The following is a 14,670-nucleotide window of genomic DNA, read 5'->3' as shown; positions in this document are numbered from 1 at the left end:
CAGGATTCTGGAACTGGATTCTGGACCGAAATGTCAGATTTTGGGGGGATTTCTGCCCCAATGTCTATATAATGAAATAAACCCGTATTACTCTGTTACTCCTATTACTCTACGAAAATATTACAGAGAGAAATTTTTTTGAAAATATTGAGTATGAGACTCCAACACAAACCCACAACACAAAATTGTACCATGTCTGTGAAAGGCGCCATACAAATATAGTCCTTCCCGTTTCCTTTACCCTTTTAAAATGGCCCCTGCACTTTGTCATCGTCATCAGTCTACAGTAGCTTTGATTTTTCTTCATTTCAGACACAACCAGCGCTCTCTGGACGTGCAGGACGACCCCTTCCATAAGAACCGTTGCCACGTGCGTTTCCCTGAGGTGTTTTCCAGCTTCCTCTACCAGGTCAACGTGACAGCTGTCAACGCCCTGGGGAAGGCCTCCTCCACCCACTCCTTTGAGGAGTCCACTATAGGTAAGAGAAACGCTTTTGTGATGTGCCCGATGTTCCAACGGGGCGAGAACAGGATCAGGTCATTTAGAGGTATGTGCTGCTTTCTGCATGCTAAATGGGGAACTATAGATAGAGATTCACACAAAAGATGTTGGATTGTTTCATTTTTTTGGGTGATTCTTGGGTGATAGTTGACAATAGCTTGCAATCATATGCCTGTATCTTGTGTCTTTGATTTGTTTTGCTTACCCAAAGCAGGTCCTTGGATATTTCAATACTATAAACTAGGGGTGCCCAAACTTTTGTCTCCGAGGGCCCAAAGGAAAAAGTGCCAGTGGGTCGCGGTGAAACACATATAACTGCAAATATTAATAGTTACTTTATTTTTTTAGTTTTATTTTTGCATTTGAGTGTACCTACGCAAATAACATGCTACAATAAAACAAATGTTAACTATGGCAAAATCCTAGTTTTAGTTGAGCAAAATCAACAATTGTGGCAATATAGTGCAAAACGTAAACAACACAGTTTTACAGTAACCTGCCTACAGTGACTTTACCTCATTCATTTGTTAACTCAAAGAAAATGCCACATTTGATCATTTTTAAAGTGCCAGTTCAGCATAAATTATTTTATAACTAATTTTTTAACATGTACCTTTGTTGATGTCAACAACCTATACAATAAAAGTTGGAATAATGGGAAGCTGATGCTACAACGCTCTGTGACTGATACACCAAGACACCAGAACCGTGTTTCCTTAAAGGTCCTATATCACGCAAAATCGACTTTTTGGAGCTTTTAGCCATGTTGTTATGCTATTTCCTCATCAAAAACACCCTCAGAGTGGTTTGTGGCTTCATTCACGCAGCTCTCAGTAATCCTCCTGAATCCTGCTCTCTGAGCAGCTGCGCCGCCCTCTCCTCGTGAACGACTGAGTGTTCAGTTGTGTGGTAACAGCGGAACGGAAGTGCTCGACGTCTGTAATGTAATGTCTTAATTCTATGCTTACGGCCTGATTTTAATTTGTAAAACAGCGTTTTCATTATTTCTGTCGTAAGAGAGAAACAAAGTGTAAAAAAAAAAAAAAAAAAAAAAAAGGATGTGCCCGAGGTGCTTCCAGGTCAGCTGTGGCCAAAACAAACACATCGCCTGAGCGTCTGAACAGATCAGTCATGTTTGCGCTGCAGCTGTGACGATTGAGCTCGTTACATACTCTCCACACACCTGTTCTTCATTCTTAACTAACGATAATGTCACGGAGAAAAAGAAGCGCGTTTGGCTACGAGGACGAGGAGTTTATTCAACCTTTTTCAAGAAGAGGCCACTCGTCTAGCTGTTTTTTTCTCCAGGATTCAGCGACTATCAGCCAAAATATTGTTTTTCTGTGACTGTCTCTGATGGATGTTTGGTGAACCTTCGCCAGAATCAAAGTGGATTAACTTTTATAACCAACGCGAGTCCCACAATGTAAACAGCGATGGACCAGAGCGGTGAGTCAATCCAAACTCGGGTTAGCTTGTGTGTTAGCATATTAGCTTGTGTGTTAGCCATTTATGAAGCTGTGTTGCAGATGTCAACTCGTATAACTGCATCGTGAAGTGACTTCACTTATTGTTGTTTATTTATATTACGGTAAAGTTGTATGTGCGGAGAGAGCGGGGGCGGAGTTAACTGAATCGAAGCGTTGTGTCTCCCGGGTTTGAAAAATACCTCCAGAAAACACTTATATTTATCACAAAAATGAGTGCTCCATAGTGGTAGAAGTACAATATATCATATAAATGCCTATACTTAACTTTGGAATGGCTAAAATAGCATGATATAGATCCTTTAAGTTTGCGAAAAGAGTGAAAAAAGCGCCCTCAATTTGATGCTGGTGCCCAAAAAGTGTACTACATCCATATTTACCATTGAGAACGAATGGGAGAGACTTGGTATGAATCAGACGCGGCTCAAAAGTTGGTCACCCTCTGGCGGGCCAACGAAATTGTTCCGGCAGGTCAGATTTGGCCCGTGGGCCCCACTTTGGGCACCCCTGCTGTAGATTAATATTAATTTCTACATGCAAACACAAATTGCTTATCCTCATATTACTGAAGAGTGAACAAAGGCCCGCGACCCGGCCCCGGATATAGCGGAAGAAAATGGATGGATGGATGGATGGATGGATGGATGGATGGATGGATGGATGGATGGATGGATGGATGGATGGATGGATGGATGGATGGATGGATGGATGGATGGATGGATGGATGGATGGATGGATGGATGGATGGATGGATGGATGGATGGATGGATGGATGGATGGATGAACAAAGGCTAATTTGGGTACATTTTCAATATCATAGCTTTGCAAATATTTGTTCAATCCACTTTCTTTGTGCCTCTAATATTATTTGTTGGAAGTGAAATGAGAAAACAAATGCTGTTTACTAAAAAACTCAACCCATTCAGGCATTTGTAGACTGACCCTGGCATATTCATCAATCTCTAAACTAAAAAAGAAAGAAGAAAAAAAACACATTCATATTGAAAAATTGCATATTTGTCTTTTTCTAAACAAGTTGTGTATTGTGAATGAAGTAAAAAAATGAAGGAAAGTCAGGGCCAGGACTAAAATCCTTTCCACCCTCAGCTTTTATCAAGCACAGTGTCTGAACGAGAAAACACAGAATGCAAAGGCGTCTGTTCAGGGACGCTCACTTTGAATAACGTTCAGTTATTCCAAGCTATTCCACAAAGTACCTGCATTAAAAATCCTTTGTTGAGGCTTCTATGAAAGACAAAATGAACCTGAAGTCTCCAATGCTAAATAAATAAAGGTCACAGACACAGTGGTTCATTCGATGATAAAGCCCAGTCATTACTGAATCCATGGACACCATGTCTACAAGAATGGCTCATTGTATTTTAAGGCACTGACTTTTCTGAGATTTTCAGACATGTACAACGTTTCTTCAGGGAAATCATCTCGACCCTGGCTTGTGATGGTGGCACTGTACTTTACGGCAGTGGTGTGGCGTCGGGACCCACAGTCACCCTCGGATGACTAGCCGCGACCCAAATACAACTTAGATAAGATAAGATAGAGCCTTAATGGAGGAATTCAAGGCAAGGCAAGGCAACTTTATTTATACCGCGCATTTCGTACACAAGGCAACTCAATGCGCCTCACTTGTTACAACAGCTTTCAAGAAACACTCAGGGGCTGCAAATGGTCAGAGAATAGTAAAAGTAATAGTAAATGGGGAAAGAATATAAACAGTATTCAAAAGAATTAGAACAGAATATAAAAAAAGTATCAAATTGTCAATGTGGTGCAATGTTTACATAGTCATAGTGCAGATGATTGATAAAGTGACACCAATACGAAGGTTATTGCACATGGTTTTACATAGTTATTGCACATGAGTTATAAACTTGGAAATATAATGTAGAGTCTAGACTATTGGTTTTTCCCTTAAAAGTTGAAGTTGAAGAAGCATTGAATAAGCCAAAAACGCTGAAATTATGATCAAAACAACCCGATAAGTCATTTTAACAGACTCAAGTATCAGTTCTATACTTTTTCTGTGCATAAATATTAAAGTAAATGTTTTCTGGGAAAGGCTCATGACCCACTGAAGCAGTTCTGCGACCCACCAGTTGAGAACCACTGCTTTACAACACAGCAGCAGCATGAAAATGAAAATTGGAAATGCAGATAATCAAATGTTAAAAAACAGTGATCATACATGGACACAGGACATGCACATATTTATTTCATGGCCATGATAAATCGTAACTCACGAGAGAGAAACATTATATTGCTATTTATATCGGGTGATGCTGTACGATTGTACTAGCTCTGTGGTTTAGCCATATCTTTGGTTCTCAGGCACCTTCTGTTTTGGCTCATATATGACGCACAGCAGAGGCCTTTTATCTGATGCTAAATACATTTAAAATAGACATCAATCCTCTCGGACACCGTTGTTCTCGAACCAACACAAACCCAAGATAAAGATTATAAAGAAACATGGGTTTTCTTACTATTACTGTATTTTGTGATCCGCAGTTACTGTGTTATTCTCATAAGAATACCATTACATAATGTGTCAGTCAGTATCAGAACGACTTTGTCAGTAACCAAGGGGAAGTTATTTTTTCAGACAAAAACCACGACCTAGAAAAAGGGGATTTGTTAGAATGAAACTATATCAAACTTTAAAGTAAATATCTAAGCATAAATTTGAGTTAAAACCTAGGATAAATCAAAAATTGCACCGCATATCTACAGTATTAACTTAACTAAGTGCAATTATTTCAAATCAGAGCTCTGGAGTTTTCCTTTGCCTCTCACTGGAGCAGTGTTGCTGCAAATACATATTAATAAATGTCACACAGCCAGCTAGTTTGTACTTATATTTTTATCCTTCAAATGACCGTCACTGCAAAGAAAAGACTGCACCTCATTTGAACCCCTCCACATCAACCTCTGCCGTAAACAGCGGAGTAAAACAACAACATGCATCAATCATGAACCGAAATAAAAACACAAAATACCACCGCCGCTCTCCAAAGGAACTGACCAATGCAACAACAATCCTCTCGCAGGGAGGCTTTAATGAAACGCAAAGCAACAGGAAATCTGCAACGCCAAATAAATGTCACCGCGCTGAATCAAAAAGTGCAGCGCTGTCCGTGTGATGATAGCCCGAGCAAATGAACGGCCATACCATTACTGAATGTATCATAAACACCATATTTAATGCCGGGGCAACAGCGTGCTCGCCGCATAGTCGCAAATCAATGGGCTCTTTAAACTCAAACTGCCAAATAAAAACGGCTCCCTTTGAACAGGCGAGGATGGACTCGGAAAAACCGACGACGCATCTTTTATTAAGTTCTTAAAGCGGAAAGTACTTTGAAAATTTGTTGCGGGGTTCCGGTCCGCTCGAGCCGCAGAAGGGCCTCATAATAATGCCACCGACTGCTCTTATGGAAATGATAACTTGAGAGCAGTGAAGAGGGAAGAAATTCATTTGAAAAGGCGGAATGGAGAGCGCTCCGACAGATAAGGGGGAAGTCGCAGCTCGCAAGTATTTCGCCGCCGCTGTTGCGTCGCCGCTCGCCAGATAGAGAAAAGAGCCGTGCGTTTGTGTGTCTGTACCCAAATGAGGCGGTGACATGCTCTGCCAAGCCGCGGACAGGCCGCTCATGAAAATGCTAATGCTAGCCGGATTAGCGCTTGGGCTCAGGAAATACCCCTTAACTATAGGCGATAGTGAAGTACTGCCGCGCTCTCTGCCTATTCGTTTTATGCCTTTGACTCGTTTGCCCTTTTCTGCTCTTCCAATCCCTCCCCTCGACTTTCATCCCTCCGTCCTCTGTCTGTCCTCTCTGTCATGCATCCTAAACCCACTTCAAATGCGTCGTGCGGCAATTGTATCCACGCTTTGATTTGGAATTTCGTGAACTGCCTCTGTGGGGTTGCATTTGCATTGTTGTCATTGTTGGTTGGAAATGCCAATTTTAGAGATCCACTTTTTTTTGTATGAGAAGCAAAATTTGTCCAGTGTAGTGTTACGTTTCTGCTCATGGGGAATAACATAATGCTCTGGGATTTCATTTTCTCTCAACCACTATGGAAGAACAGAGTTTAGTGCTCTCGTCTTAAAGGGATGATAATGCTATTTTAGCCATTCAAAAATAAACTATAGGCGTAATATGATATATTGTACCTCTACCTATGGAGTACTCATTTTTGTGAGAATTACAAATATTTTCTGGGGGTAGTTTACCAACCCGGAAGACAAGACCCTTGGATTCAGTTAACCCCGCCCCCCCTCTCCGTCCATGACACTTTAGCAGTGGTAGAAATATAAATATCACAGCAAAAAGTGACTTCAGTTAACACACACGGTAACACGCGTTTTGATTTACTTACTGCTCTGGCCTCTCCATCGGGTATTCGCACTGGTCCAGAGTTAATCCACTTTGGTTCTGGCCAAGGTTGGCCAAGCATCCATGGGTGAAGTGATAAACATACTGGCTGGTTTAGTCGAGAGAAATTCCAACTTCTAGCAAGTGGATTCTTCATTAGGACGGTTGAATAAAGTCCTCGAACACTTACTTTTTTCCTTTTTCCTTTTTCTTTCTTTCTTTCTTTCTTTCTTTCTTTCTTTCTTTCTTACAACAGAAATAATGAAAACGCTGTTTTATGAATTAAAACCAGGCCATAAGAGATTACACTACAGACGTTGGGCACTTCCTGGTTATAATTATCAAGATATCTATCTGCTCCGGTCCGAGACTTGAAAATGATGTTTTATTTGTTGGAAGAGGTCTTTATTCAATCAAATAGCACAAAAATACAAGTCTAGTACACATCTCAACAAGCATTCGATTGGAAGTCTGTCTATGGAAGTCTCTCTAGTCATTATATACAGTACTTGTTAGTCCTGCCTCTAAAACAGACGTACACTTGACTTTTGACTCAGATAATACGTGCAGTTTTGGGCAAAACAAGTTTGTTCAACAACTATTCATAACCATAATGTCAGTCTGACATTATTCTGACCAGAACTGTCTAACAGCACTTTGACCTGAACATTTGTAGGACATTTGCACAAACAGTTTATATATAACCAACAGAAATCATATGGCAAAGTACAAGTAGATGGCCTCTCCGAAGGTTTGTAACTTTTATAAGCAAGCAATAAGATCGATTATTTCTAAATAATCTAGCGTCAGATTGGCGCAACTCAGTCGTTTTCCAGTGAATGAAGCCAAAAACCACTGTGGGGTGTTTTTGATAAGGAAATAGCATAACAACATAGTTAAAAGCTCCAAAAAAGTTGATTTCGCATGATATTGCTGGGTTGCAGGTTCTAGCACATGATGATGTCACTTGACCCAATGGGGGGCAGGAGCCAGTTTTTTTCCCCATTAACAGCATTATACTTTCACAAGTCAAGAAAGTGTATGAATTAGAAAAAATATAATTAATATCAGTCACTGGGTCCATGATCTCTCTGAACAAGACCAAAAATGTCCTCAGAAACTAAATACTTTTTCCTCTACATAATAGTATAGGCCTTTAGAATGTTTTGATGTCACCTGCAACCCAGCAATAGGATCTTTAAAAGTCAGGGACGCCACTATCACTATAATATGTGCAATACATCTGGAGTCCCATGTAAAAGAAATTAAAAATTTACACAAACGTGGAAAAAAAAGAGCAATGTTAGTGTAAGGACAGTGTTAAGAACAGATTATCGGACAGACGATCTCACTAACACACGCAATGCCCACGTTGTTCCTTCAGATAACTCAATGTCAAGTCAAGTCGGGTCAAATGGGAGAGTTTTACCACAGCCTCTCATTTCCCACAGAAAGCACCGTAGCCTAAAGGACAGCGCGCTCTTATACTTCTAATAAGGGCTTTAGACAGCTTCTGAATTGTCCTCTTCCTCCCGTCACAGTGGCTCCTTCCTCTCCCTCACTGTTCAAAGCCGCTCTTGTGCCACTCTAAGCTGCGAGTCACATTCATTTTCAGGGACAACCAGGCAGATCGTAAATAAATAAAACAATTTCATGCTTCTTGGGGGCGCTCGTCAATGCCGAGTGGGAGTGCGATACGCGACTGTCCTTGTTCAACCGAGCAAAGATGGGATCAAATTAGATGAGATGAGATAGATGAGATTGCGAGTGTGTTTGCGTCCTTAAATGTGTGCGCCTCGGCCTGATTAGATTGGGCGACGTTCAGCACGGAATCGCTCTCCCAAAGCAGTTTATGTGAAGTAAAAAAATATATATACACACCGTGTTTTCTGGACTATAAGTCGCTCCAGAGGATAGAAGTATAAGTCGCACCGTGGCAACTACCTGGGCCATTTACAAGCCTCTCCCGGCAGCACGTTTTTCAAGCTCTCATTTGTGAACTCGTTCCTCTAGCTGTTGCCATCTAGCTTTTAGCCCGTGATTAGCTTTTTTTGTTTTCTTCATTGCAGTAAGAGTAACCGCCGTTTTTTTTTTTTCTTTCTCGCTCACGCCAAACTGTCTTTCTGCTGCTCGATTACGTTTTTTTTTAAATCTTCTTCCGTGGTACAGGAGTAGCAGATACCAGAGGTGGGAGACTCGAGTCACATGACTTGACTCGAGTCAGACTCGAGTCGCAATTTTCGGGACTTGAGACTTACTTGACCAAAGTTGCAAAAAGACTTGACATGACTTGGGACTTGCTGTTTGTGACTCGAGACTTAACTTGGACTTGAGGCCAATGACTCTCAATGACTCGTTGTGACTTTATAGTTGTTATTTATTTGAGTGAAACTGTCGAAAGATTGGGATTCATTGCGTAAAAACGGCGCATCTTTGTTTACATTATGGTGATTATCCACATGTGTGTTTGGTTTCCCGACACAGCGCTTCTAATCAATACAGCGGGAAAAGGCAGGAGGAAATACGAGGTCGAAATACGGAATGAAGAGGTGGAGATTTACGGACAGGAAAATGTTTCAAACAATGGACTGTACCTACAGCGCAGACGGGCGGCCTCCAAAACGACGATGCGTAAGAGCTGATTAATCAACAGAAATCTCGGGGGCTTTTCGATGTTTTAAGGCGTTCACACAAAGTTTACAGCATTTAGAGGCTATTTTACGCATCTGCACAGAGCCCAGTGACAGCGGGACTGAAGGCTACGCGGAATCTACTTTGAGCAGGGGCGAATCTGAGTATACAGGGGCTGGGGCATTACAGGGGAACCACTGACAGAAAAACTGCCAGAAACTAACAAAAATAAAAATCTTATTTTATATTTATCTTTCAGACTGCAGGGAAAAGCAGCTCATATTTAAAATACTATATTTCATATCCCCCCTGGGCCCCCTTCCTTAAAATGCTGTCCCAGCAATTTTGTACATAGACTGTTTATTTATAATACATATAATTTGACTGTTGTGGCGTTTAAATATTAATTAGACTTTAAATCCATGAGTTTTTAAAAGTTTGATTTTAGCCTAAATTATAGTATCTTGAGAAAGCACTTATTATTTTCAAGATTAAACACATGAAAAGTAGACACGCTGGCGTTTGTGACTTGAGGTGACTTGCCGGCTAAAGCAAGACTTGACTTGACTTGACTTGGCAAAAGCTATGACTTGACTTGACTTGACCCCATGACCGATTGACTTGGACTTCCTTGAGACTTGGACCTTCACGACTTGGACTTGACTCGAGACTTGCATTTATTGACTTACTCCCACCTCTGGCAGATACTGGTACATAAGTCTCGAGTTCCCTCTAGCAGCTGCCAACACGTGAAATTATATATTTTGATTAACAAGTCACACCTGGGTTTTTTTTTCAGTCCAAAACACAAACCACTGGGGTGTAAACGGGAAGGTGTCCACAATGCTCCTCTTTGTTTCTTCACCATACTCGGTCTGATCCAGTCTGTGAGCAAACTGTCCTTCATGCTCTGATTACACATCTTTGCCAGTATGTCTGCTTTCTGACTTTCTTTTATGCACCGCAGCCCTTGTCTCCAGTGAACAAAAGGACAAAATGCACACTTTGCTGGACTTACACTGGCTCAAGATCATTTTGTACTGTAGCACTAAAGAACATCCACATACGAACTATGTCGGGCTTTGATGACCTCAAGGTCCGCTGGTCCCAGAGTCAGGACTTAAACACTTAACACTTTCAATGTATTATTGATTTCAACTGTCTGATTTCTCTATACATAAATGTTGATTTGAGGTAAATGGTGAAATCATGAACGCTGAATTAAACTGGGCTGCCTTATTGGAAGTCTTCATGAAATGCCTCTTGAGACAATATTCCCCCTTTGTACTTGTTGCATTGTCCGCACACATACTTTCTGCTGTCTTTTTTTCTTTTCTTTTTTTTTAAATTTCTGCTTTCATTTTGGCCCTGTTCTTTCAACTCAATCTGTGTTTTGAACTCCATTCAGACCTATTATTTCCTGTTCCTTTTTCCATTTTCCCTTTCTATGTTCCCTGATGGACAAAGATGCAAATTCCGGCTACTGTGGGGAATTACACTGGTGGCTTTGCGTCCATCTCGTTTGCTTTATAGATTTTCCTCTTATCTTTTCTCCTTTGCAGTGACCACAGTGCGATAGTGCCTCCCTCGGGAAAGCATGTCCTTTTTTTTTTTTTTGTACCATCCCAGCCTTCATGCGTAATTATTCCTCCTTTAATGATTATCTTCCATGCACGCCTTGGGTGTTTGCATGGAGCTTTACAATGCGCACCTCATGCGTTTCACCTCTGCGTTATCTGCTGGCCTTATCAAAGATTCATGTAATTGGGCCTATCAGTTTCTCATTGTAATGTAATGCATGTATCTGGGTGAAAGGGAGATCTGTGCCGCTTAAGTGGCGATGCGTTCCCCGGTGGAAATGATCTAACGAAGAGCCAGTCATTCAGTATATCCACAAAGGCTCGCAATTCGGATCAAGGATCTTAAAAATGCGATTGTGTTTTTTGAGCAGCATTGAAACGAAACGGCAGATCCTTCACATCAATTAAGATCAATCCCTTCCATGGTACAAAAAGGCTATTTATCATTCCCGGGATAGCTGTTAAAATACTTAAGACATACGGATGTGAACTATCTGGATCTTCTGGCAGAGGAAGGCTAGACATGTGGCTAAAAACAGTAGCACAACATTCAAATGAACTGTGCAATATCGACTTTTTTGAATGTTTCATCTCTTTGTATATGTTCATCTTTATTTTGAAGACGATGATGCATACATTGTGATGGGTTTGAATATTGCACAGATTTTTACAGTGACTATGAGGATAAATAGCATTATTGGATCTGGTGTTTTCACCTTTTCACACTTTAAGGCGAGACACGGCAGGTGAAAACATCGTGGTCAATGTGGGGATTTTTTGCTAGTTTTTTCCCTTAGTTCTTAGATCTTAGTTCTCAGAGTTGTCAGAGTAAAAAGACAAAAGTTACCTTGTACTTTTGTATGTGAGGGAGTTGGAGATTTCCAGGAAGTAACTCAAAATAAGATTTTCTGTCTAAAATCTTTGTTACTAATATATCAACAAAATAAACCATGCATTTAAATCTGGGTCTATCCATTATTTAGATTATGCTGCTGAAAATATTGCGGAAGTTCTTATGCATAAAATGTCTTATTTAACATAAAATGGCAGAAAACTTGCAAAAACTGTGTTCTCATATTTATATCAATGATGTTCAGTTAAAGTTTCAAATTGAAATCTCTAAATGTCATTTTTCACCTGCCGTGTCTCGCCTTAAACATTTGTGAGCTAAAAAAAAGAGAAAAAAGTAAAACGGTTAAATCTGGTGTTTGTATCACAATGTGCACATTTAAACCCCTAAACTGTCCGTTTAACAAACAATGTATGTTTTTTGTGTCCCACAGTGAAGCCAGACCCACCGGAGCGGGTGGTGGCCACCCCGGTGAGGAACAACCCTCGCAGGTTGGAGGTGTCCTGGAACAGCCCCTCCACGTGGCCCGACATCAACAGTTTCCCCCTCAAATATTTCCTGCGATACAGGCCCCTCATCCGGGAGCAGTGGCAGCACGTGAGTCAAACGGCTTTGTTTAACTGAGTGTTTAAATGTTTAGAGCAGATCATTTTAAGATGGCCTCAATGCTGTGTTATTGCTGGGTTGGCAATGATTGTGCTTCCTATGTTTCAAAAAGACAAAGTAAGTAAGTGCTTTATTTGTCATTGTACAACCGTACAATGAAATAGGGTTCAGGTGTTAGTTCTGAGCCGCTGCGACTGAGCCACAAGCTGACCATGTTTTTGGAGAAAACCGTAGTACCCGGAGGAAACCTGGCTGCCTTCAGTTTCCTCTGATGCTCTGAAACAGTTCAGCGCCTCCTGGGTTTATCCCTGTTTCAGAGCATGGTGTCCTGCACTGGTCAGCTCCACCTCCTCCTCCCTCTTCCTCCTGCGCAGCTTCCTCCGCTCCACAACAATCTTCCGTTTGTGCCTTGCATGTTTGACATCTATACGTTTTGCCATCAGTAAAATGTTACTCTGTGTTATAAGAAAAAAGAAGTATTGCATGTATTTCAGCTCATACATCATACAGTGGGAACTAGATTTATACACTATATAAAAAGATACATTTGCATTTTTTCCTCAGTGTCTGATATGAAACCAGAATAAACTTTTCCCTTTTTGGGTCAATCACAATTTAAAAAAATATTTCTATTTGCTAAATGCCAGAAAAAGGAAAATAAAATACACTAAAATTATTATACCTTCAAACAATGTGGGAAAGACCAGATAATCATGGAAGCACAAGTCTGGTTCATCCTTGGGTGCAATTTCAAGCAGATGCCTGAAGGTGCCACGTACATTGGTTCAAACTATTATACGCAAGTATGAAAAAGACGTAAATGTCCAGTCATCATACAGATCAGAAAGAAGGCGGGTTCTGTGTCCCAGAGATGAACGTGCTGTGGCTGAAATGTAAATATTAACCCAAGAACAAATGCAAAAGACCCGGTGAAGATGCTGAACCTGGTAAGAGTTTGTCTTGAGTGAAACAAGTCCTGCACTGACATGGGCTGAGAGGAAACTCCGCCAGGAAGAAGCTCTGACTCCAAAAGAAACATCAAAAAGCAGGTTTGGAGTTTGCAAATAAGAAAAAAGATGAAGACTTTTTTTCGGGGGGAAAAACAAAACAATTGTTTGGCCATAATGAGGAAATAAGGTTTGGAGGAAATCTTGCAAGCCTGAGAACACCATCCCAACCGTGAAATACGTTTTGTAAAAAGTGCTGTAAAACCGTGTAGAAAATTCTTGCATTCTTCTGGAATTTAGCAAATAGAAATCATTCTTTTAAAAATTATATTTGAGCTAAAAACATACAAAATTATTCTGGTTTCATTTCATAGAGACAAAAATGCAAATATCTTTTTATAAAGTGTATGTAAACATCTGGTTCCCACTGTATATATAACCCAACAGAGGCTTTTTTTTTCTCCACATGAAACATTGACCTAATCAACTAGTTTTGCAAGGCTGGCAGTGTGGGGGGAGTATTATTATTTCTCCACATGAAAAATTGCGTACCCACAAATTGCAATCTTGACTAATAGGATTTTTTATGGAATAGATGAACATTATCACCATCACTAGCACTGATGAAGACCGTCCCACATCAAAATGTGTTCAATAAAGGACTTTTAACTTTATCAGAGTGCCCCATACTTCCTCCAAATTAAACATTATTGTTCTGCATGGTTCTATCTAGACGACAAATAATTTAGTATTCACCTTATTCCGCCCCTCCCACTTTTGCCTCTTTTTTGCCACGGATTGACACTAAAACCCGATGTACAGCAGATTTATTTGCGTAAAATCTCCCATTTTCACCAACAAGTCAACACTGTTTCTGTGGCCGGCCTGAAAAGGGCTTTGGGGTCCGTGTAGTAACTGCTTTTCTCTTGACGCCTGCAGTCCTATGTAAACTAATACAAGTGAAGGGGCGGGCATGATTCACTGACTGTGGCACCCGCGGGAACTTCCGGAATAAGGTTGGACAAAGTATCGCTCAGGCATCAGTATTGAAAACCAAGTACTTTTAAAGTACTGGTATTCATTCATTTTTTCATTTCATTTATTCATTTATTTCAGGCAATGGCACAGAAAGTACAGTAGGCCTATACAGTATGTCAACATGATGATCCATTTCTACCTGAAAGGGAGTGGGAAGAAGAATAAAAAATAATATATACCGTAAATTCTCTAACACTGGCCTGTATTCCATTAGCGGCCGGGTCTCTAACTGTGGCCGGGTTCGCGGCTGGCTGAGGCAAATTAAAGCCGGTCTCTAAAACAGGCCGGGGCTTTTATTAGAAACTAGCGGTAGAAATATTCCCCATGTTAGGAATTTGTCTCATACTCGTGTAAAAGATAACTCACGTGCAGGAAGTAAACAAACGAGAACCCGGGCCGATGGGGGACGCTGCGGAGGAGCTGATCCGAGCGTAACTTTGACACAGATTTAGCCACTTTTCAAACCTCCAGTGACTATTTGTGGAAACAGGGCAAGCAACAAATGTTGTGTGACCCTCCAGGGTTTTAATAAATAAATAATAAAGTCACCATCGCGTCTTCAAAGCACGTCCAGCTGCTCCGTGTGCAGGTAAGTCCCACGCCTCAAAATAACTCCTCCTTGTCTTCTCTCG

General features: G+C 40.8%; 2 protein-coding genes across 2 annotated transcripts in view; one reads left to right on the top strand and one right to left on the bottom strand.

Moving 5' to 3' along the window:
* Positions 1 to 14,670, bottom strand: part of il11ra (interleukin 11 receptor subunit alpha) — a 146,245-nt gene that overhangs the window by 8,100 nt on the left and 123,475 nt on the right. The window lies entirely within an intron of this gene.
* Positions 1 to 14,670, top strand: part of cntfr (ciliary neurotrophic factor receptor) — a 232,502-nt gene that overhangs the window by 172,437 nt on the left and 45,395 nt on the right. The window contains exons 4-5 of the mRNA XM_079582627.1: positions 313 to 479; positions 11,881 to 12,044. Of these exons, the coding sequence (XP_079438753.1) occupies positions 313 to 479; positions 11,881 to 12,044 (331 nt within the window). The remainder of the gene's footprint in view (positions 1 to 312; positions 480 to 11,880; positions 12,045 to 14,670) is intronic.

This window comes from Gobius niger, assembly GCF_951799975.1.
Source record: "Gobius niger genome assembly, chromosome: 2".
Lineage (NCBI taxonomy): Eukaryota > Metazoa > Chordata > Actinopteri > Gobiiformes > Gobiidae > Gobius > Gobius niger.
The sequence above is the reverse complement of the archived record's forward strand: the minus strand, read 5'-3'. Positions and strand labels throughout refer to the sequence as shown.